We start from the raw sequence: 22221 nt of genomic DNA on the forward strand, positions 1-22221 counted from the left end.
ATATACCATCAGTAATATATTTTTGTTATCCAAGAAAATATTTTGTTCCAGTAACAAAATTATTTTGTTCCATCATGCAGTAGGGTATGTTCAGTCCAACATGTCCTCCCCACTCAATCCCAGGTACAGAAGACAAATCAGCACTCCTACAAGGTCCCAACTACCCATCAAAGTGTCTAGTATAAAAGAGGAGACATGACCTTCCTGGCTATCCATATTCCTGTAGCCTGAGTGATCCATTCACGAGAGTGGATTCCATTATTCAGCCAAATGGCCGGTCTCTTGCCTTTCCCAGTGCTGAACTGTGAAATGGAAACCAAATCATAACATTAGCATACATTTCCATAATGTTACCAAACATTATATATATACATATATATAACAACACTGCGAAATAAATTATTCAAAAAATCAAATAGAATAACTTGCCTGTGACCACACAGTTCACAAGTGGCCAATCCAGTATCCAAACCCCAAGTCTAGTGCTATTTCCATTATATCCCATGTGGCAAGGAATACTCCTTTAGCCTTATCTCTCTTTGCTAGAGTCTTTTCACCAGCCCCTTTTTTATGTATTTAAAATAATTCAGACTCTAATTTATATCAATGGCACTATTTATGTAACTGGTCTGTTGGAAAGGAGCCCAGCTGGTTAGCAATGAGAACCATCTTACAGCAAAAGGGTCTCTACTGCCCTTCAGAGCTTCATGGACAATCTTTAAAGCAAATGGGAAGAAAACCCTTGCTAATATTAGTAATATTTATGATCTTGGATTGTACAAAGTATGTGCAAGATATTATCTACCAGGTTCTTTTTTTTTTTTACCCTGACCTTCTATCTTAGAATCAATGCTATCAATTGGTTCCAAGGCAGAAGAGCGGTAAGGGCTACACAATGGGAGTTAAGTGACTTGTCCAGGGTCACACAGCTAGAAAGTGTCTTAAGTCACATTTGAACCTAGGACCTTCCATCTCTAAGCCTGGCTCTCCATCCACTGAGCCACCCAGCTGCCCCCTATCTGCCAGATTCTACTGAGGCCACATGCATATGGCTGTTGGTACTATGATCAAAGGTATGTCCTTTGAAAGACCCAAGATGAGATTATAACCCAGACCTTAAAGATGCTCCAGGAACTCATTTCTGATTCATCTTAATAAATGATTAGAAAACTAGTTGTTGCTTCTCTTTGTTGATAACAGTGGTGAATTCTGTTTGTACCATTGGGGAGACTAGCCATTCTAGATTTACATTTTTTTTAAAAGTCCACAGTTAAATTTATCTTCACATTGCCTACTTAACATTAGTTATTCCACAGTCTCAGTTTATAACCTTTAAGTCTGGTCAATTGTCTCTCACATGTGTGTCTTTGGTCATAGGAAGACCAGGTGAGAAGACTGGAGGGAAGGGGAAAGCTGCCTACTACACAGACACTGTGCTGAGTGTTTTCCAAATATTATGTCATTTGACCCTAATAACAACTGTGTGAGAGAGCATATATGGTTCAGTACAGCCCAGCCTCATTAATGAAAATAAAAGATAGGAATGGGAGCTGTATTTCATTGGCATAGAGCCCACCAGATCAAGGGAACTCCCTTTATCAATGCAGGAAGGTGATTGCTTATGTGAAAGGTTTCTGATTTCTGGGATCCAAAGCCTTTCCCCTCACCTTGAAGGAGACAGCTTGCCTTTTGGATGAAGTTGAAAACTAATGTGATTATAGTAGCTCAAGTACATAAGCAGAAGAACTGTGAACTTGGGTCTTTCATACAAATCCAATTCTGAGGACAAGCCCTCTTCCTGCCTTAATTTCTTCAGTGGACCCTTCATTTCTGCCTTTTTTTCTAAAATCCTTACCTTCTGTCTTAGAATCAATATTGTGTACTGGTTCCAAGGCAAAAGAGTGGTAAGGGCTGGGCAATGGGGGTTAAGTGACTTGCCCAAGGTCACACAGCTAGGAAGTGTCTGAGGCCAAATTTGAGCCCAGAACTGCCCATCTCTGGGCCTGGCTCTCAATCCACTGAGCCATCCAGCTGCTCTCCATTTCTGCCCTTTTGGAACCAATAGTAACATGTACTAAAGAAAGACGTCTGCCTTCCACCACTGACATGGCTATGTGCTGGGGCAAAGGAATTTTTGAAATCTCTGAGAAGTAAATCCAAACACTGATTTTTATGCACAAAAGCATACTGTCAGGGTCCTAAAACTTCTGACTGCCAGGGTGCTATGGTCTGCTTCTGACCTCTCGGACCAGAGCCATCACCACTCATGATTTCAATGCACTCTGTGCCCAGGACTTCAGGGGATTCCCAGCCCAGCCTAGCCCATAAGCATTCTCCATGACACACGTGGGGGAAAAGCCACCTAGAAATACCAGGTTCCTACTGCCAACCTGTCTCACCATTAAGAAGCCTTACCTGGTTTCCTCTTTCCCCTCTTTATGAACAGACAACTCTACAAATCAGATATGTATTGAAGTAGTCTAGGAAACCAGCTCAAAGGTTCTGGATCGCCTCTTCTCATCAGCTTCTCATTGGTAACATCAGTGTGGGAAAGAAGGTCTCAGGATATTCCCCACAATGTGGCTGCCCCGGCTTCCTTAACGTGGTCACACATACCTTTAGTACATTCAGCGGTCGTTTCTCAAAAGAGCGTCCAATCTCCAGGAGACTCGCTAGATTGGGGTAATCAGAAGCGATGCTGTCCATCTCATGATAAAGCTGAAAGGTGAAGGAGCTCATGAGTGGCTGTTTTCATACAGTGTGTTCCCTTGTCCATTTTTTCTTCTAATTCTTCTCTCTTCCCCTCAGGGTTCCTGAACCCTTACCTGCCTACCACCAGCTGATTTTAGAAAACAACATACTATATTTGCTCTCATAATGAACCCCTCACTTCAAAGATGCAAAGATACAAAGATATATTACAGTTTCAAAGGCACATGGAATGTAACGTATGAAAAACAACCAGAAGGCCAGTGTAGCTAGCGAATCGAGCAAAACAAGGGAACTAGATTAAGGAGAGCTTTAAATTCTAAATAATGGTACTCTTTGATCCACTGGGAAGATACCCAAAGAAAGTTGTCAAATGGGAAAAGTGACTAATAGACAGATAGGTAGCAACATCACCAAAAGCTAACCTAGATGTCTGGCCACTGATGAAAGACTAATTAAACTTGAGGTCCATCTAGTCCAACTGTTTCATTTTATAGATGAGGAAACTGAAGTCTAGAGATGTTAAGTGACTTGCCCAAGATATATCAATGCAATGGAATGCGATAATGCCATTAAAAATATAACTAGAAGAAATATTTTTAAAAATCTGAAAAGACAAATGAAAAATACCAAGAAGAAACCAAAATCAGAAGGATATTGTAATGTAGCTAATTACCACAATATGAAAGTAATAATGTATACACAAATACAGAGATGAAAGGACTGAGAATGAAAGAAAATTCAGAAAGGATAGCCTATAAGCTGCCAGGAACAAATTGTACATCAAAAATAATTTTGAAGGAGCAGCTAGGTGGCACAGTGGATAGGGCACCAGGACTGGAGTTGGGAGGATGTGGGTTCAAATCTAGCCTCAGACACTTCTAGCTGTGTGACCCTGGGCAAATCACTAACCCTGTTTGCCTATCTCTCGATCTTCTGTCTTATTATTACTAAGTTATTACTAAGACAGAAAATAAGGGTTTTTAAAAAAGTAATTTTGAAGTATAAATGTTGTAGATTTAGGCTTGATACTAGTTGTAATTAGACATGTGTAGTAAAGCATTTTAAATTTTTTTAAAGGAAGGAGTTAAGAGCATTTTCTTTTACTCTGAATGAGACTAGTAAAGCTGCTGCACTTAACCAAGGAAGCCATTAATCTGAATTTGCTCTGAAATATTTACCTCTTCCAAGCTGTGATAAGCCCCATAGTTGAAATTGCCATTATTCCGTTCTTTTCCTCTATTGTGTTTCATTTCTTTAATTTCTTCATCAAGGAGAGCCTAAACCAGACAATGACAGAATGATAAGGATTGCTGATGGGACAAAACCCCACTGTAGAAAAGCACTAGAGGAGGGGTCCTACTAACCAAAATGTCAGCCAACATGAGCGTTAACAGGAAAAGCATCAACTGGAGCTTTAAAAACAAGGCCACATTTCTAGGAAATCTTCCTTCCACCTTCACCCACCCAGCCCATCCCTCCTCTCCTATTCATCCTTCCTGGAAACAACATTTGTACGGCTTAATTATATGTCCATGTCGACTGTCCATCATAATGTTCCTGTTAGTGGCCTGGTATCTGGTATCTAGAACCTCTGAAATAGTCCTTTTGAGAAAATATCTAAAAACTGTCTTGAAAGTTGCCTACGATGGTTCAAACCACTGCAGGTTAATTAATAAGGTCACAGCTACAGGGTCTATCAAATGGCCCCAGCCAAAGTACAAATTCATCTATGACCCACCTCAGTAGAAGGGAGAATCCTAGTCAGATACCACCTTTGGGCCAAATTATGGGGTTGGTGGTTGAGTTAGCTAAAGTAATAGCATCCAGGCCTTTGAAAAGAAAGCATTTCAGCCCCCTAGGATCTCTTCCACAATGACGGCCAATAATCTGGAAGATGGACGAGCCTTTAGCAAGAATGAACCTTCTAGTATGGTTTCAGTTTACCCACCTGCAGGTCATCAATGGAGATTGAGTACTCTAAGCCATGGGATTCCAGGAAGGATTTGACAAGTTTCAAGCTAGATGATGGAACCACCACATCCACAGGGCGATCAGGGGTGGTGGGCAGTTTCCAGAAATCGAGCTGAAGAAAATCAAAAGAAGAAACTAAGAAAGCAATCCAGGAAGACAAACAGTAATCACATTTCTCTAAAAACTACAACACTTATGAGACGAGGCCATCTCTGGGGGACCTTTATGCAGAGAGAATGCTTGGGAACTGGAAAAACAGCTAAAAGCAGTGTCTCTGACCTATAGCTCATTGACCCTAGTTCAGATTTTTATCACCTTTCACCAGAACTATTATAATAGCCTTCTAACTGGATTCTCTGCCTCAAGTCTAATCCAAACTCTGATTCTTCCTCCACTCAGTTGCCAAAGCAATTTTCCAAAAGTGAAGATCTGACCATAACATTCTCCTATTCATCAAGCTTCACTGATTCCTCATTGGTTCTAGGATCAAATAGAAAGACTCCTGGCATTTAAAGCTCTTTATAAATTGGCCCCTTAGGGAGCAACTAGGTGGATTTCAGGGGACAGAGAGCCAGGCTTAGAGATGGGAATAAAGAGGTTCAATTATGGCCTTAGACACTTTCTAGCTGTGTGACCCTATGCAAATCACATTGCCCTAACCACTCTTTTGCCTTGGAACCAATACTTAGTATAGCCTTTTTAAATTTTAATCCTCTCTATGCACCTTATAATTCAACTATGTTAAACATGCCACAATCTCTCGTATCTATACCTTGATACTTTAACCAAATGAGATAATACCTTGAAAACATTGAATTGAAAACACTGTACATTGTAAATGTTAAGAAATGCTTCCTCTCCTCTTGCCCTCATACTTGACTGTCTACCATATCTGGAATGCTCCCACTCAAAAAATTGGAAAATGAGGGGGTATCCATAGATTGGGGAATAGCTGAACAAATTGTGGTATCTGATGGTGATGGAATACTATTGTGCTGAAAGGAATGATGAACTGGAGGAATTCCATGTGAACTGGAATTACCTCCAGGAATTGATGCAGAGAGAAAGGAGCAGAACCAGGAGAACCTTATACACAGAGACTGATACACTGTGGCACAATCAAATGTAATGGACTTCTCTACTAGCAGCAATGCAATGGCCCAGGACAATTCTGAGGGACTTATGAGAAAGAATGCTATCCACTTCCAGAGAAAGAACTGTGGGAACAGAAACACAGAAGAAAAACATTTGCTTGATCACATGGTTAGATGGATACATGATTGGGGTTTTGGCATTAAAAGATCACTCTATTGCAAATATTAATAATATGGAAATATGTTTTGAACAATGATATATTTATAACCCAGTGCAATTGCTTGTCAGCTCCAGGAGGGAAGAGGGGACTGAAAGAACATGAATCATGTAACCATGGGAAATATTCTTAATTAATTAATTTTTTTAAAAAAGATATAGTGGATGTGTTCATGGGATCAAGAAAGGTCCAATAAGACTAAACAACAATGACAAAAACAGAACTGTCTGTGCCCAGTTTATGAATGGTAGATCAAAAAAATCAAGGCCAGAGGGTGATCTACCATTCATAAACTGGGCACAGACAGTTCTGTTTTTGTCGTTGTTTAGTCATATTGGACCTTTCTTGATCCCATGAACCATAGCACAAAAAAAATAAGGGCCAGAGGGGGCATCTGGTGAGATAAGAATATAAGCAGGATGGAGAAGCTTAGAAAGAAAAAAAATGGAACTCTACTTATTTCACCATTTTGCCTCAAGCCAGACCTTCCCTGTACAACTTGGAAGGAAAGGAGGCATATTGGAAAAGTTGATGAATCAACAAATCTGTGCTGGGCAAGAAATGGAGAGTTCTTTTCTCTTGCTTCCCACTTTCCAAGGCAGTGGTACTAAATCAATGATCTGTTTTCCTCCTTTAAATTCTAAGTGCTGGATGAGAGACAGAGAGAAAGTCAGAGAGACAGAGAGAGAGAGAGAGAGAGAGAGAGAGAGAGAGAGAGAGAGAGAGAGAGAGAGAGAGAGAGAGAGAAAACAGAGAGACAGATAATCAGAGAGAGGCAGAGAGACAGAGAGTGAGAGAAAGAGAGAGACAGTGTGTGAGAGAAAGAGAGAGAGAGAGAGAGAGAGACAGAGAGAGAGACAGAGACAGAGACAGAGACAGAGAGAGAGAGAGATCTCCAGCCTCTGGCATTTACTAGCTATAGGAACTGGGACGAGTTTCTCTGAGCTTCAATTTTCTCATCCATCAAATAGGAATAATACTTCCAGACTTAGCTCAAAGAGAAAAAGGGAAAACTTTTTCCCTTATGCAAATTGCTTTACAAATATCAGCCATGATCAATGGACCCCTTCACACTTGTCTCATATAATGTAATTGAGCATAGGCTTCTGACGACCAAAGCTGATGATACTGTTGGTGAAAGATTATCCTTCTCAGTGGTCAGAAGATACCCAACAGGAAAGGAAATGAGGTACCTTGAAGTTCTCCATATTCACCAGCTCATTCAATTTGTTAATCTGGTCTCCATCCCGAACTCTAATTTGAAAAACCTGGTGCCTAAAAACAAACAAACAAAAAACCTGATGTCATATATTTTTGACAGGCATATCAAACCAGAGTCAAATTTCCCGAGGCCTGGGTGGATTTCCAATCAATAGGCTTCAGTCAGTTTGTCAGTGAGCACGGATTCATCATTCTGAGGAATCGTTGACAGCCTCAAAGCTGAGTGATTCTCTCTCTGGTGCCCATCAATCAATCAGCATTTATTAAGTGACTGCTATGAGCCAGACACTGTGCCTGGAGATAGAAAGAAAAACAAAAACACAATCCTCTCCCTCAAAGAGATCATATTTTAATAGAGGAGACCAAAATATATCCAACTAGGTAGATATAAGATGTATACAAGATGGATAAAAAGTGCTCTCAAAGAGGAAGTTGCCAGGAATAGGTGAGATGTTGAATGAACCTTATAGGAATCATTCTAGCAATTGGGGAACCCTAGTCAAAAGGCCAGGAGATGAGAAGTGCTTCCAGAAATGAGGAAGAGTTTGGGAATAAACATAAAGAATTCTGGGAGGCTGAAATTCAACTTCATTCAACATATATTGGGTAAGTGATTGTTATGCTGTGCTAACCCCTGTGGAGGCACAAAGACAAAAAACAAAAATTGTCCTCTCCCTTAAGGACATTACTTACTTTGTTGCTTAAAAACTGTTTGTATCTCCTTGCTTCTTTCCATTTTACAAAGCTTTGGGAAAAGAAAAGACCCATCTGTTCCAAATAATGAGGGCGATGATAATGAATACCTGACATTTATATTTGACCTTGAGTTTTGCTCAGTCCTTTCCAGGATAGCTAAGTGGTGCAATGGGGACAGGGAATTTATCTCTCTAGTTCAGACTAGATATCAGACACTTATTAGCTCTGTGACCCTAGGTAAGTCACTTATCTCTATTTGCCTCAGTTTCTTCATCTGTAAAATGAACTAGAGAAGGAAATAGAAAACAACTCTAGTACCTTGCCAAGAAACTCCAAATGGGGTCATGAAAAGTGGGACACAGCTGAATAACAACATTCTTTCTACATATTAGCTTATTTAAGACTCGAAACCACTCTATGAAGAAAGTACTCCTAGGAGTTATCAGGTGAAACAATGTTTATAAACACAGCACCGTGCCTGGCATATTCTTGTTGCTTAAAAATTGTTTCTCCTTGCTTCTTTCCATTTTACAAAGAAAAAAACTGAGGCACAAAAAGATTGTGGTTAGTATCAGATGTGGAATTCAAAGCCAGGTCTTCCTGACTCTAGGGCTAGCCATCTTTCACTCATACAGGGTTGCTTCATAATTTGTCCCATTATGTGACCATCACCTGCCAGAAGAATAAAACAGGTTCTGTTTGACCCAGGTCACAGACAAAGCATGGCAGAGTGGATAGATTATTGAACTTGAAGACTTCAATGCAATCCCACATGTGACACTAGCTATATGACCTTGGGTATGTCACTATCTGACTTAGAGCCCAGCCCTCTCAAAAGAATCCCACATATAAACGATTAGACAAGTCAATCATTTTCTTTATTAATTTTTTATATTGCATTTATAGACAAATATTTGAATTTATTAAAATGTAAGTGCATTAACATTAAAAATCATAATAAATAAAATTATATATAAGTATGGAATTATATATAAATATAAAATTATATTTTATTATAAATTAATTTATTAATTCTTTATTAAATTCCTAATAGATGCAAGATTCTCTGCTAGCCAGAGCTGGGCATAGAACAATGAAAACCAACACAGCCCCTACCCTCAAAGAACTTGCAATCTAGTAAAGTAACAATGCCTGTGTCATGTAGACTATATATATATATATAATGAAGAAGAATCTGAGAGATTGGCCTGAGTGAATCAAGGTAGAAGAGAGTTTATCTGGTATTGAGAGAAAATTTATTTAACTTTAGTTTTGTTTTGTTTTTTTTGTTGGTTTTTTTTTTTTTTTTTTGGTTTTGGTTTTTTTAAACCCTTACCTTCTGCTTTAGAATGAATACTAGGGATCAATTCCAAGGCAGAAGAGTGGTAAGGGATAAACAATTTGGGTTAAATGATCTGTCCAGTATCACCCAACAAGGAAATATCTGAGGCTAGATTTGACGTCCCATCTCTAGACCTGGCACTCTATCCACTGAGCCATCTAACTGCCCCTATGAGGCATCTTCATGGAAGAAGTGGCATTTGAATTGGACATAGAACAGTGATGGTGAACCTTCTCGAGACCTGAGGTAGTGCCCCACCCCACCCCAGAGACCTCATGCCATGCCCTGCCTCTCCTAGAGACCTCACAGCTTCTGCTCCCCTCCCGCACCTTTCCTCAGACAGAAGAGGAAACACTGCTATTGGACTGCTGGGCAGAGGGATGTGTGAAGTGAGGAATGCTCTCAGGTATAGTGGAGAAGGGAAAGAGAGTCCCCAGTCCCTCTGCCTTTCTAGTAATGAACTTTGGTGCCTTCTTTGGCACACATACCATAGGTTTGCCACCATGGACAAAGAAGTAGTCAGCTAGGAGGCACAGAGAATAGAGTTCTAAGTTTGGAATTAGGAAGACTTGAGTTCAAATTCGACCTTAGAAACTACCATGTGATGGTAGGCAAGTCATTTAACCTCTGCCTCATTGTCCTTATCTAGAAAATGGAGGTAATAGTACCCATCTCCCAGGGTCGTTATGAGAATCCAATGGGATAATAATTATAAAGCACTTAGTACAGTTTCTGGCACATAGTAAATGCTACATAAGTTAGCTATATAAATCCAGCCTCAGATACTTACTAGCTATGTGACCCTGAGCAAGTTACTTAACCTCTCTGTCCCAGTGCCCTCAACTAAGGAATAATAACATAATACATAAGTATATAAAATAACATAATACAAATAATATAAATGTAGATAAAATGGGGATAATAATAGTACCCACTCCTCAGTTTGTTGTAAGGATCAAATGAGACATTTGTAAAATACTTTGTTTCAAACTGGGCATACCCTTTGATCCAGTAATACCATAACTAGGTCTGTATCCCAAAGAGATTAAAAAAAAAAAAAAGGTGGGAAGGACCAACTTGTACAAAAACATTTATAGCTCCAAGAGAACATTATACACAGTAACTAAAACACTGTGGGACAATCAAATGTGATAGACTTAGCTACACTTAGCAATACAATGATTCAGGACAATTCTGAGGGATTTATGAGAAAGAATGCTATCCACTTCCAGAGAAAGAACCGTGGGAGTAGGAATGCAGAGGGAAGCATATGATTTATCATTTGTTTATTTGGATATGTTTTGGAGTTTGGGTTTTATAAGACTATTCACATACAAAAATAAATAATACAGAAACCTGTTTTGCATGATAATACATATATAACCCAGTGAAATTGCATGTCAACTCCAGGAGGTGGGAGGGAAGAGGGGAGGGAGACAACATCGATCATGTAACTTTGGAAAACTTATGTATAAATTTGTTACTGGAATAAAATAAAAATATCTTTAGCTGCTCTTTGTGATGGCAAAGAATTGGAAAGTAAAGGACGTCCTTCAATTGGGGAATGGCTGAACAAACTGTGGTATCTAATGGTGATGGAATACTATTGTACTATAAGGAATGATGAATAGGATGATTTCAGAAAGATCTGAAAAGACCTCCATGAACTGATGCAGAGTGAAATAAGTATAACTGGGAGAACATCACAGTAATAGCAATACTGTGCAATGATCAGCTATGAAAGACTTAACTACTCCCAGCAATACAAAGATCCAGGACAATTCTGAAAGGACATATGACAAAGAATGCTATCCACCTCCAGAGTAAGAAATTCTGGAGTCACAACAGCAGCAGTATTGTTAAGCTAATTCTTGTATGTGGAGGACACATTATTGACTAGCAATAGGCTATACATTTTGTTCTTCTGGCAGCAGAAATGTTTTATTAACACCAAAGCCAAGAGGACCTGGCTTAAAATGCTGTCTGTCACTTTAGTAAACCTATGGGACTTTTAGCAAACTACCTCACTTCTCTGGGTCTCAGTTTCCTCATCTGTAAAAAAAAAATGATTGTTCAATCCAACTCTTCATGGCCCTATTTGGAATTTTCTTGACAAAGATACTGGAATAGTTTGCCATTTCCTTCTCCAGCTTATTCTCCGAATGAGGAAACTGAGACGTGCTGTTACTTGCCCAGTATCTGAGGCCAGATTTGGACTTGGGAAGATGAATTGTCCTGATTCCAAACCCAGCACTTTATCCACTGTGCCTGAGATTAGACCAGATCAATCAAGAAATATTGATTAAGTGCCTATGACTCTGTGCCAGGCACTGTGCTTAGCCCTGAAGCCAGAGGATTACTAAAGTACTTTCCAAGCTCTAAATGCCTAATTTAGTAGATTCTGGGAAGCACAAACAGTCTCACATGTTCCGTGAGTAGGGAGGGAGAGGTGGAATTGACTGAATCTCAGCAGTCCCTATGGGGATTAAATTCATAAGCCTGGCTTCCTTGATACCCTGGCACCTCTAAGGATGTGCACCACAATGGCTAAAAACACTCACATGGACAGGAATCAAAGGAGCAGCAGTTCCTGCATGTCACTGAGGCACTTTTTTAGTGATTTTCAGAAGCTCGTAAGAAAATAGATTTACAGTTGGGAGAAGTTCTAAGACCATTTTAGGCCAGTCTCATCATTTTACAGATGAGGAAACAGACCCAGAGATGAAATGCCTTACCCAACGCCATAAAGATAGTAGGCATTAATACCAGGATTTTCATCCATGTACTCTGACTCCAATGGGCAGCTAAGTGGTGAAGTGGATAGAGCACCTGGCTTGGAGTCAAGAAAATCTGAGTTCAAATCTAGCTGTGTGATTCTGGACAAGTCACTTAACCCCAGTTTGCCTCACTTCCTCATCTGTAAAATGGGGACACACTGGAGAAGGAAATGACAAACCACTCTAGTATCTTTGCGAAGAAGACCCCACAGACAACAAAAGGATCACGTAGAGTTGGGTACAACTGAACAACACTCTGATTGCATATCTGGCTCTTTCCATTTTAAGTTCATAGCCAGGGCTTAGGAAAATAGTGTTAGCTGTCAAACATTCTACTTGTGGACACCAGTTCATTGGTGTTTCAATCAATCTATAAACATTTATTAAGCACCTAATATATGCCAATGGCTATGCTAAGCTGGAGTAGGAAGAAAGCTGAAGGGTTTGGATTTTCTGTTTCCTACATCATTGAGTCGTCTCATTTTCTGAAATTACACGCGTGATTTTATTGGTCTTGGGAACTTTCAGTAAGGAAATTCCCTCTCTCAAAGTAGATCATCAGTTGCTCACTAACTCACAGTCCTAGAATTTGCCCAGGGCACTAAGGGGTTAGAGGCAAATAAGTGGCACCATGGATAAAGCCCCAGGCATGGAGTCAGGAAGAACAGAGTTCAAATCCAGCCTCAGACACTCACTAGCTGTGGGACCTTGGATAAAGCACTTAATCCTGTCTACCTCGGTTTATTTATCTGTAAAATGAACTGGAGAAGAAGATGGCAAACCACCTCAGTATCTTTGTCAAGAAAATTCCAGATGGATTCCTAAAGAGCCGGCCATGACTGAAACAGCTGAACAACAACTGAGAGGTTAAACCTGACTTGGAGGCAGCTAAGTAACTCAGTGGAGAGAGTGCTGAGCCTGGAGTCAGGAAGACAAGAGTTCAAATCCAGCCTCAAACACTTACTAGCTATGTGTAAATCATTTAACCCTATTTGCCTTAATCCACTGAAGAAGGAAATGGCAAACCTCTCCAATATCTTCACCAGGAAAATCCCATAATTGAGTCACAACCGAAGTAGTTGGAAGCAAATTTGGTAAACAGCCCCACTTCTTTTCCCATCAGACTAAGAAGAGCTCATTGATGGAGTCTGGGTGTGAGATAACGGCCCAGATTTTTGGACCAAACTAGACATCCTGGAAGGATAGCTTGGTAGGTAAACATAACAGACCCATCTTCTCTTTCTCACCATCCTCAAGGTCAGCAAGATTCCTTGAGGCCAAAGAGCTGGATTTCTAGACTTAACCCAAGACAGGCCAGCTGAATTCTGAACTAAGTTCAGAAACAAAAGAATGGTGACTTAAGCAAATACAGGGAACACACAAGAGAGCAAGGCTCTGCTCTGCAGCTTACGCCTGTGGTTGGTTACTACAAAGACTCTTCTAAAAATGGGAATCCTGCTAAAAGCGTGACAGAATTAAGCTCATTTTCCCATTTTTTTTAACCCTCCTTTCTATCTTGGAACCAATACTATGTATGGGTTACAAGGCAGAAGAGTGATAAGGACTAGGCAATGAGGGCTAAGTGACTTGAGTAGGGTCGAACGACAAGGAAATGTCAAGAGGCCACATTTAAACCCAGGATCTCCCATCTCTAGTCCTGGCTCTCTCTTTACGGAGCCACCTAGCTCCCCACCTTGACTATTTTTTAAAAAACCCTTACCTTCTGTCTTAGAATCAATACCAAGGCAGAAGAGCCATAAGGGCGAGGCAATTGAGTTTAAGGAGCTTGTCCAGGGTCACACAATAGGAATTATTTGAGACCAGATTTGAATCCAGGACCTATGCACTCAGCCGCCTAGCTGCCCCAAACTATTAATAAAGAGTTTTCCTTAGAGCAACGCTGTGAGGATAGTCATTGTGCCACTGTTGGGGGATTAATAGAACAAGAGTCTACAGTCACCCGGATGGGCCAGGACTTTTGAGCCAGTGGCTGAATTGAATTCCTGACAACTTTTACATGGCATCTCACCAGGCAACTGGGAAAATTCCTACTGAGCTACCCAGGGAAAAATCTCTCCCCAGCTACAGAGCGTATCCTCACTCCAGTGAGCCCAGAGCAGCAGGGAGATGGGTGTGTACAGAAGTTAATGTCACAACAGGTATCTCACCCTCCCTTGTCATAAACACCCCAAAGCTGCCTCGCCCTCACCCCTCCTCTAGAGGACAAGCCTAGCTTAGGAGAGTAGACACAGGGCTCTCTCAGGGGCTACGGCATCTTCTCCAGCCCATAGCTCCTGAATCCTGTGCTTTTTTCAAATGTCACCTTCCTCCTATTTGGAGAAGGTATTAAAGGCACAAATAGCTAGAGATAAGGATGGGGTGTAGCATTTATGTACCTATAAAGGCAGGAAGTGGGGCATAGCATTATCCACTCAGCTAAAATTATTTTCTATAAGTTAACTATAATACAAGTACATTATGCACCAGCCATGTTCTAAGCTCTGAGTATTGGACTGGTCTTTAGTCCTGAGTTTAAAGCCTGTCTTTGATACCGACTGGGTATAAGTGACTTGGGACAAGCCTTAGGTCCCTTATCAACCAAATAGGGGCAATTGGAGCTGTAGTACTTACAGAGCAGGCTTGTCCTGAGGCTCCAATGAATTGATAAATATGAAGTGCTTTGTAAACTTTAAAGCACACTTCAAATTCAGTTATTATTAAAGTAGATATCTCCAAAATTCAAAGATTAAAATGGGGACATCCTACTTTGCAAATGTCATATCAGTAAGTGAGGAAAAAAAGAAAAGAACTCCTAAAGTTCCCCTTGTCAAAATGAGGCTCTGACCACAATTAGAACTCCCTACCCCATCCCCAATCTCTGCAACTCATTGGCTTTGGAAATGATTTTATGAGTTGTGGCCAAAATAATTCACCATGTGGTAGTCAACTCTGCTTGTCTGTCTATCTGTCTCTTTCTCTCTCTGTCTCTCAAACCATTACCTTCTGGCTTAGAATCCATGCTAAGTATTTGTGGTAAGCACTAGGCAAAGGGGGTTAAGTGACTTGCCCAGGGTCACATAGCCAGGAAATGTCTGAGGTCCCATTTTAATCCAGGACCTCCCATCTTTAGGCCTGACTTTCTAACCACTGAACCACCTACCTTCCCCCTCAACTCTCTCTTAATGAGCCTCTCGAAACTCAGCAGAGTTTGTGCTTGGCCATCCAGCTCATAGATGCTCCAAATCTCAAGAACACAGGGTCCCCTGCATGCCATGATGAGCTTAAATTTTGATAATTATTTCTAATTAATAATGAATTTGTACAGAAAGGGAAAACCGCCTAAGATTTGGAAAATTGGAGACAAAGACAGAAATAAATAGAAAGAAGAAGATGAAAGCCTCCCACCCCACGCACACACATATATAGAGAAATACTCAGGCATAATAAAAAAAATAAGCCAAAAAAGGAACTCACCCATTAAACTTTTCTTTGCAATACATGGACCCTATAAGGGCCCCGAAGAATAGTATCCACCTCATGTCCAGGAGCACTGGTCATCTAGTGACTGAGTCAGGCTGCATTTATAAGGAGGCTGAGGTAGACTCATGCTCCCAAAAATGCAAATGTAATTCCCACACCCTGTGCAGCCTTTACAATAACAGTCTGGCCCTGTTCCTATCAGTATCTATGCATCTTCCATTCCTATGGGGTGATAAAAGGACAAACCACTTGACTGACAAGTTAAGAACTGGCTCCTCAGGCTCAGAGAGGCTGAACCCAGAAAGCCCTACTCCTCCCTGGGCAACAAATTGGCTGCTTAATTCCATGCCACATACTGGAACTTTTCCTTCCCTGGGGTTCAGAGGGATAAGACCAAAGAGACTGAGAACTCTTCTAACAGCAACAACAATAATAGCTAATAGAAGATATAGTATCTTAAGATTTGCAAGAAATTCGGAACTATGCCTAAGGGGCTTTAAAAGTCCTATTATTTCATTTTATGCTTTTAAAAATATTGTTCTGAGAAAGGAGAGAAACTTGATCAAAGTTAGTGGTCTATATTAGTTAGTGGTCTATATGATACAGCCATACCACTGCTGGATTTGTACCCCAAAGAGATAATAAGGAAAAAAGACTTGTACAAAAATATTTATAGCTGCACTCTTTGTGATGGCAAAAAAATTGGAAAATGAGGGGATGGATGCCCTTTGATTGGGGAATGGCTGAACGAATTGTGGTATCTGTCGGTGATGGAATACTATTGTGCTGAAAGGAATGATAAACTAGAGGAATTCCATGTGAACTGGAAAGACCTCCAGGAATTGATGCAGAGTGAAAGGAGGAGAGCCAGGAGAGCATTATACACAGAGACTGATACACTGTGGCATAACTGAATGTAATGGACTTCTCTACTAGCAGTAATAAGACAATTCTGAGGGACTTGGGAGAAAGAACGCTATCTACATCCAGAGAAAGAACTGTGGGAGCAGAAGAAAAACAATATGATTGATCACATGGTTCAATGGATATATGATTGGGGTTTTGTCATTAAAAGATCACTCTATTGCAAATATTAATAATATGGAAATAGGTCTATGATCAATGATACATGATACATACCCAGTGGAATTGTGCATTAGCTACAGGAGAGGGGTGGGAGGAGGGGAGGAAAAGAACATGAATCATGTAACCGTGAGAAAATATTCTAAATTAATTAATTAATTAAAATTTTTCTCAAAAACAAACAAAAAAAAGATTTGCTAGGGGCTCTACAAATATTATATTGTTTTATCCTTACAATTAATCCAAGAGGAAGACTCTGTTCTTTTCACCATTTTATGCACAGGTTCTAAATCCAAGATCCATGAACTTGTTTTTTGCCTTTTAAATATTTTGATCATTGTTCAGTTGACCTGAAGTCCTATTATTTCATTTTATGCTTTTAAAAATATTGTTCTCAGAAAGGAGAGAAACTTGATCAAAGTTAATGGTCTATATTAGGTCTGTATTGCAAAGACATTTTTTTTTAATGGAAAGAACCTATTTATAAAAAAATATTTATAGCAGCTCTTTGTGGTAGCAAAGGGAAATTAAAGGGGGAGGTAGGAGGGAAAGAAGGCAGATTTTGGCTAATGGAAAAAAAATAAAATAAACTGTCTTGAGTAACTTCCTTCTAATTTCTTTTTAATTTCTTCCTTTTCTAATCTTTTTTTTTTAACCCTGACCTTCCATCTTAAAATCAATGCTATAAATTGGTTCCAAGGCAGAAGAGTGGTAAATGCTAGGCAATGGGGGTTAAGTGACTTGCCCAGGGTCGAACAGCTAGAAGTGTCTGGGACCAGATTTTAACCAAAGACCTCCCATCTCTGAGTCTCAATCCACTGAACCACCTAGCTACCCCCTACATAGAAGGCTCTTAATGAGTGCCTTCCTGTTAACCTATATATTTTTCCCCAATCAAAAATGTAAGCACTTTTAGGGAAGGGACTGTTTTTTTCTTTTCTTTTTTTGCCTTTATATCTCCAGTGCCTGGCAGTAGCTGCCTAGTACATCAGGCATTTCCTAAATGCTAATTGAATGAATGACGGATTAAATGAATTCTGAAATCACAAGACAGAACAAAGACCAATGGAAGTGAATACTGGGCTGTGAGGAAGAAAGGATCTCACTGAAATCTTGCTCTAAAATGATTAGATTTTAATCATGTGGTTTTGCTTCCCTGTCTTAGAGTTCCAGAGAGCTAGTATGGATGTTTTGTTTTGTTTTTTAAACCCTTAACTTCTGTGTATTGGCTTATAGGTGGAAGAGTGGTAAGGGTGGGCAATGGGGGTCAAGTGACTTGCCCAGGGTCACACAGCGGGGAAGTGTGTCAGAGGCCAAATTTGAACCTGGGACCTCCCATCTCTAGGCCTGACTCTCAGTCCTCTGAGCTACCCAGCTGCCCCCAGTATGGTTGGTTCTGAACATATTCCATGATTGTCTTCAGGCCCCTCCAAGTCTCTTCTGCGGTGGAATAATCTGATTGGCTGGCAAGAAGAAGCCATGGTGACCTTTGTCTCTCAGTTCAAAGACAAAGGCATATTTGATGCCTTGGTCATAGGCCCAATCAATGCTCCCTTCATTGGCCAGGTGTGAAAGACAAAAGAGAAGCAGGACTGCCTACAATACTCTCCCCCCAGGCTGCTTGCCAACCCAATCCAGCAAACATTCATTAAGTATCTAGTATGTATAAGGCATCAGCTAGGTATGGATGCAAGGAACTTGCCCTCTACTGAAAGTTATAATATATTAAGTACCAGTGTTCACAAAGACTATTTATATTCCTCCTCTCCCATCCTTTTTAAAAAACAAACAAACAAACAAACAAACAAAACAGAAAACTTTAGAATCAATTCTAAGACAAAAGAGAGGTAAGGGCTAGACACCGGGAGTTAAGTGACTTCCCCAACGTCACACAGCTAGGAAGTTTCTGAGATCAGATCTGAACCTAGGTCCTCCTTCCTCCAGGCCTGGCCCTCTATCCACTCTGCTAACTAACTGCCCCCATCATTTTTTTTTTAGGTAGCTGAGGAGGCGAAGTTGTTCTAGCTGCAACATCTGTCACCCCATGGATCCCCAGGGTTGATTCAGTTGATGTGGCTGGCTAGGTGGGTGACCCCTTCCTCCCTCATGTGTAATTAGAATCTGTTCCCCAGAAACTCCAATTCCCAGCATCCCACATACCTTTTCACATTATGTGCTAACATAGGGAGGATATAAGTTTTGTGTAGCCCTGTCTCTGTGTCTCTGTGTCTCTCCTCTCCTCTCCTCTCTCTCTCTTCTCTTCTCTTCTCTTCTCTTCTCTTCTCTTCTCTTCTCTTCTCTTCTCTTCTCTTCTCTTCTCTTCTCTTCTCTTCTCTTCTCTTCTCTTCTCTTCTCTTCTCTTCTCTTCTCTTCTCTTCTCTCTCTCTCCCTCCCTCCTCCTGATCACAGGCTCTGAAGGTGGGAAGAGGCGAGGCAGGAGAACTTACTCACGTGGGTTTGTTTTTTGTTAGATAATTAGGTCTGAACTTCTACTTCAAGTGGTTATTAATAAACTTTATAAATATAATACTTGGAGTTATCACACATTAATTTAAATCTTACACTCACCACTCCATGCGCATCCCTCCCAGAGCTGCTCAGGGTCAAAAAGGATGACCTTCCCCCAAAAGAGGTTCTTCTATCAGGGGGGATAGGAATATGTGGGCCCCCCTGCTAGAACAAGCCCCTGAGGTCCACTTAAAGATAGATGAGTGATGCTGGCTCTTCTCTGTCACTGCTACAGGATGAGACAGGGAAGGTCCGCGTCCCAGCACCAAGTGTTTTCCTATCATCTGCAGCCTCGAGGTCCTGTTCTCAGGAGTCTGATTATTCCCACCTGCTCTGAGTCCTGGCTTTTCTCATAGCCTTGAGAAGCCCTGTTTATTTACCAACTTTTACAGGTCTCTGAGGTCAAGAGCCAAGACCCTGAACAAGATGGGCACTAGAGATTAGAAAGGGAGGAGAAGAAGCGATTTCCATTTCAAGTTGGAGGAGCTTGTGATGGAAAGGGAGCGGGTGGACACAGTAAGCAAATACTTTATACATCCATACAAATGACACACATGTATCACCTACATAAACACTTTTCATGTGTTTTCATTTATTCCACCCACATCTGTAATCCAGCTACCCCGAGCACTTAGAGGAACAAAAAAGACCAAGAAAATGCATTCCCTGCCCTTCAGGAGTTTGCCCTATCATCTGGCAAAGGGCTTATTAGGGTGATAGCAATGTGCCTGAGCAGGACAGCTGGTCGGATCTCCGTGGGAAGGCTGCCTACAGTGGACTAGCTGGGCTTGTTAAGCAATACAACACCTGTGGGCACATTCTGGAAGGGGATGGAGAGAGGACATCTGAGTCAGTGAGGGAACCTGTTATTCCAAGGCCAGGCTAGGTAAAAGGGCAAAGGGAGAACTATGGAGTTAAGGACAGTTCCCCAGGATTAGGGAGAAGGGAAAGAGTTAGATAGATTGTGTTAGGAAGGAGCAGGGCTGCTGGTTAGTTTTCTAAATTGCAAAGCTGGCAATCAGCGTGTTTTAAGTCTCTTGACCACCCATAGCTCCAGCATGGTCCTGAGTGAATAGTAAATATTTAACAAATACTTGAAATACATACTAATTTATTTCCCCTGGCACTAAAAGTACTTGTCTTGGGCCTCTCTGGGACCTGATTCCAGGGCTTCGTGTTATAACTATTTTCACTAAAAAAAATCTGGGTTCTAAAAAATGAGCCAGAGGAGCCACCATCATACCCATCAAAATAATCATCTATCAAGGTTATCATAGAAAAGGGATTCATCCATTAGATGGGATGTGAGACCAGTTACTTTCCAAGACTCCCTACTGATAGAATAAAATAAAAAAAACTCCTTAGCTTAACATTTTGGGATAGCTAGTTGGCATGTGATAGGGCACTGGGCCTGGAGTCAGGAAAACTGAGTTCAAATGAGGTGTCCAATAATTACTAACTATGTGATCCTGGGCAAGTCTCTCAACCCTATTTGCCTCAGTTTCCTCATCTTTAAAATGAGCTGGAAAAGGAAAAAACCAACTACTCCAGTAGCTTTGCCAAGAAAACTCCAAATGGAGTTGCAAAGATCAGACATGACTGAAATGACTGAACAAAACTTAACATTTAAATCCCTTCACAGTCTGATTCCAATCTCCTCTTCCAGTCTTGTACTTACTCCCTTTCCTGTACTTCATGTTCCACCCAAATAGAAAACCGACTATTTCCCCAGTTCATTCTTCATTGTCCTATCTCCATACCTGGAACATATTCCCTTTGTATGTTAAAAATCCTTCTCTTCTTTCAAAGGCCAGGTCAGAAGCCATCTCCCTCCTATATTTCCCTAGCTAAAAGCAATCATTCTTGATTTTCTTCCAAAGCTCTGTCTCTACCTCTTTTGTGCCCTTAGTATATATATTCAACCCTTCTTGGGTAAATTCCACCCACTATAAGACTGTAAGTACTATTTGGTGCCTTTTTTTTGTCCCCCTCATCTTTTTATCCGAGAAACAACATTTGCTGATTCAAATGACTGTTCAGGTCCTTTTAATTCTGTGACTCAATGATTCTTTGAAAGAGCCCGAGCAATTGTTCATTGATAAAGCACTTATTAATTGAATTCCTGGTGCCTTTACCAATAGGGACACACACAGCCCACAGGAATGTTTTACTTGCCAAAGGAATATAAGCACTTCTGGGTGGGGTAGAACAGCTGTTCAGCTCCTCCACAGGTGAACTTCAGAGCATCATGGGATAGGAAGCAAGGCAGATGATTTCATTGAAACAAATATGCAAAATGTGGTGATGGTACAAGTTGAAATGAAGCCAGGAAAATGGGGTCAACTCTAGCCATGTAATACAGTAAGAATGTGTCTGAGCCTCAAACTGACCAAGAAGATACTTAAGCTGAATGAGCTCAGCAGTCTCTAGTGACTTCCTGGAATATTGCCACCTTATTAGGATGATGATGATGATGATGATGATGACAATTATTATTATTATTTGCACATTGTGGGTGCTTAATATATTGAATGAATAAATGAATGCATTTTGAAACATTTCTTCTTAATTGGGATCAATTAAGCCATTCATTCATCAAACATCCATTAATCCTGTGCTATGTCCTAGGGACATCGGGACACAAATTATTATTTTTAAGGATTACATTCTTAATTCTTTAAAGAGTGACATTTTTGTTCTTATTGTCATCATTTCAAGCAGCCACCTTATTATTATTTTCTGGCCATTTTTCAACCTGTCGAGGAAACCTCTGACTGAAGAAACTTTGAGAAGTCAACCAGGCTCTCCCTGGCAGGCAACTTATTTGAAAAGGATTGCTGGACCAGAATTTATGAGAGCTAGTTCATTGATCAGTAATCTGCAGATCTGATCATGCCACCCTGTTTGGCACCTCCTATGTGCAGTTCAAATCATATACTGGAAGAACACACCAAGTCTGTTCCCTACGTCTCTAACCCCTCACTGGGTAGGAAGATGAGGAAGGATGTTGGCAGTGATTGGTGTCCCTGTCCCTTCTTCCTTGGACTCTTACTTTGATCAGAACAATATCTCACATGGTTAAAAAAGAAGTCTGAGAAGAAAGGCCAACATAATAAGAC

General features: G+C 40.6%; 1 protein-coding gene across 1 annotated transcript in view; it reads right to left on the reverse strand.

Moving 5' to 3' along the window:
• LOC123249935 overlaps window positions 1–22221 on the reverse strand; it is a 79777-nt gene that overhangs the window by 9513 nt on the left and 48043 nt on the right. The window contains 8 exon segments of the mRNA XM_044679018.1: window positions 201–302; window positions 2617–2718; window positions 3891–3989; window positions 4661–4795; window positions 7189–7270; window positions 15506–15581; window positions 17966–18040; window positions 18043–18147. Of these exon segments, the coding sequence (XP_044534953.1) occupies window positions 201–302; window positions 2617–2718; window positions 3891–3989; window positions 4661–4795; window positions 7189–7270; window positions 15506–15581; window positions 17966–18040; window positions 18043–18147 (776 nt within the window).

This window comes from Gracilinanus agilis, chromosome 5 (assembly GCF_016433145.1).
Source record: "Gracilinanus agilis isolate LMUSP501 chromosome 5, AgileGrace, whole genome shotgun sequence".
NCBI lineage: Eukaryota > Metazoa > Chordata > Mammalia > Didelphimorphia > Didelphidae > Gracilinanus > Gracilinanus agilis.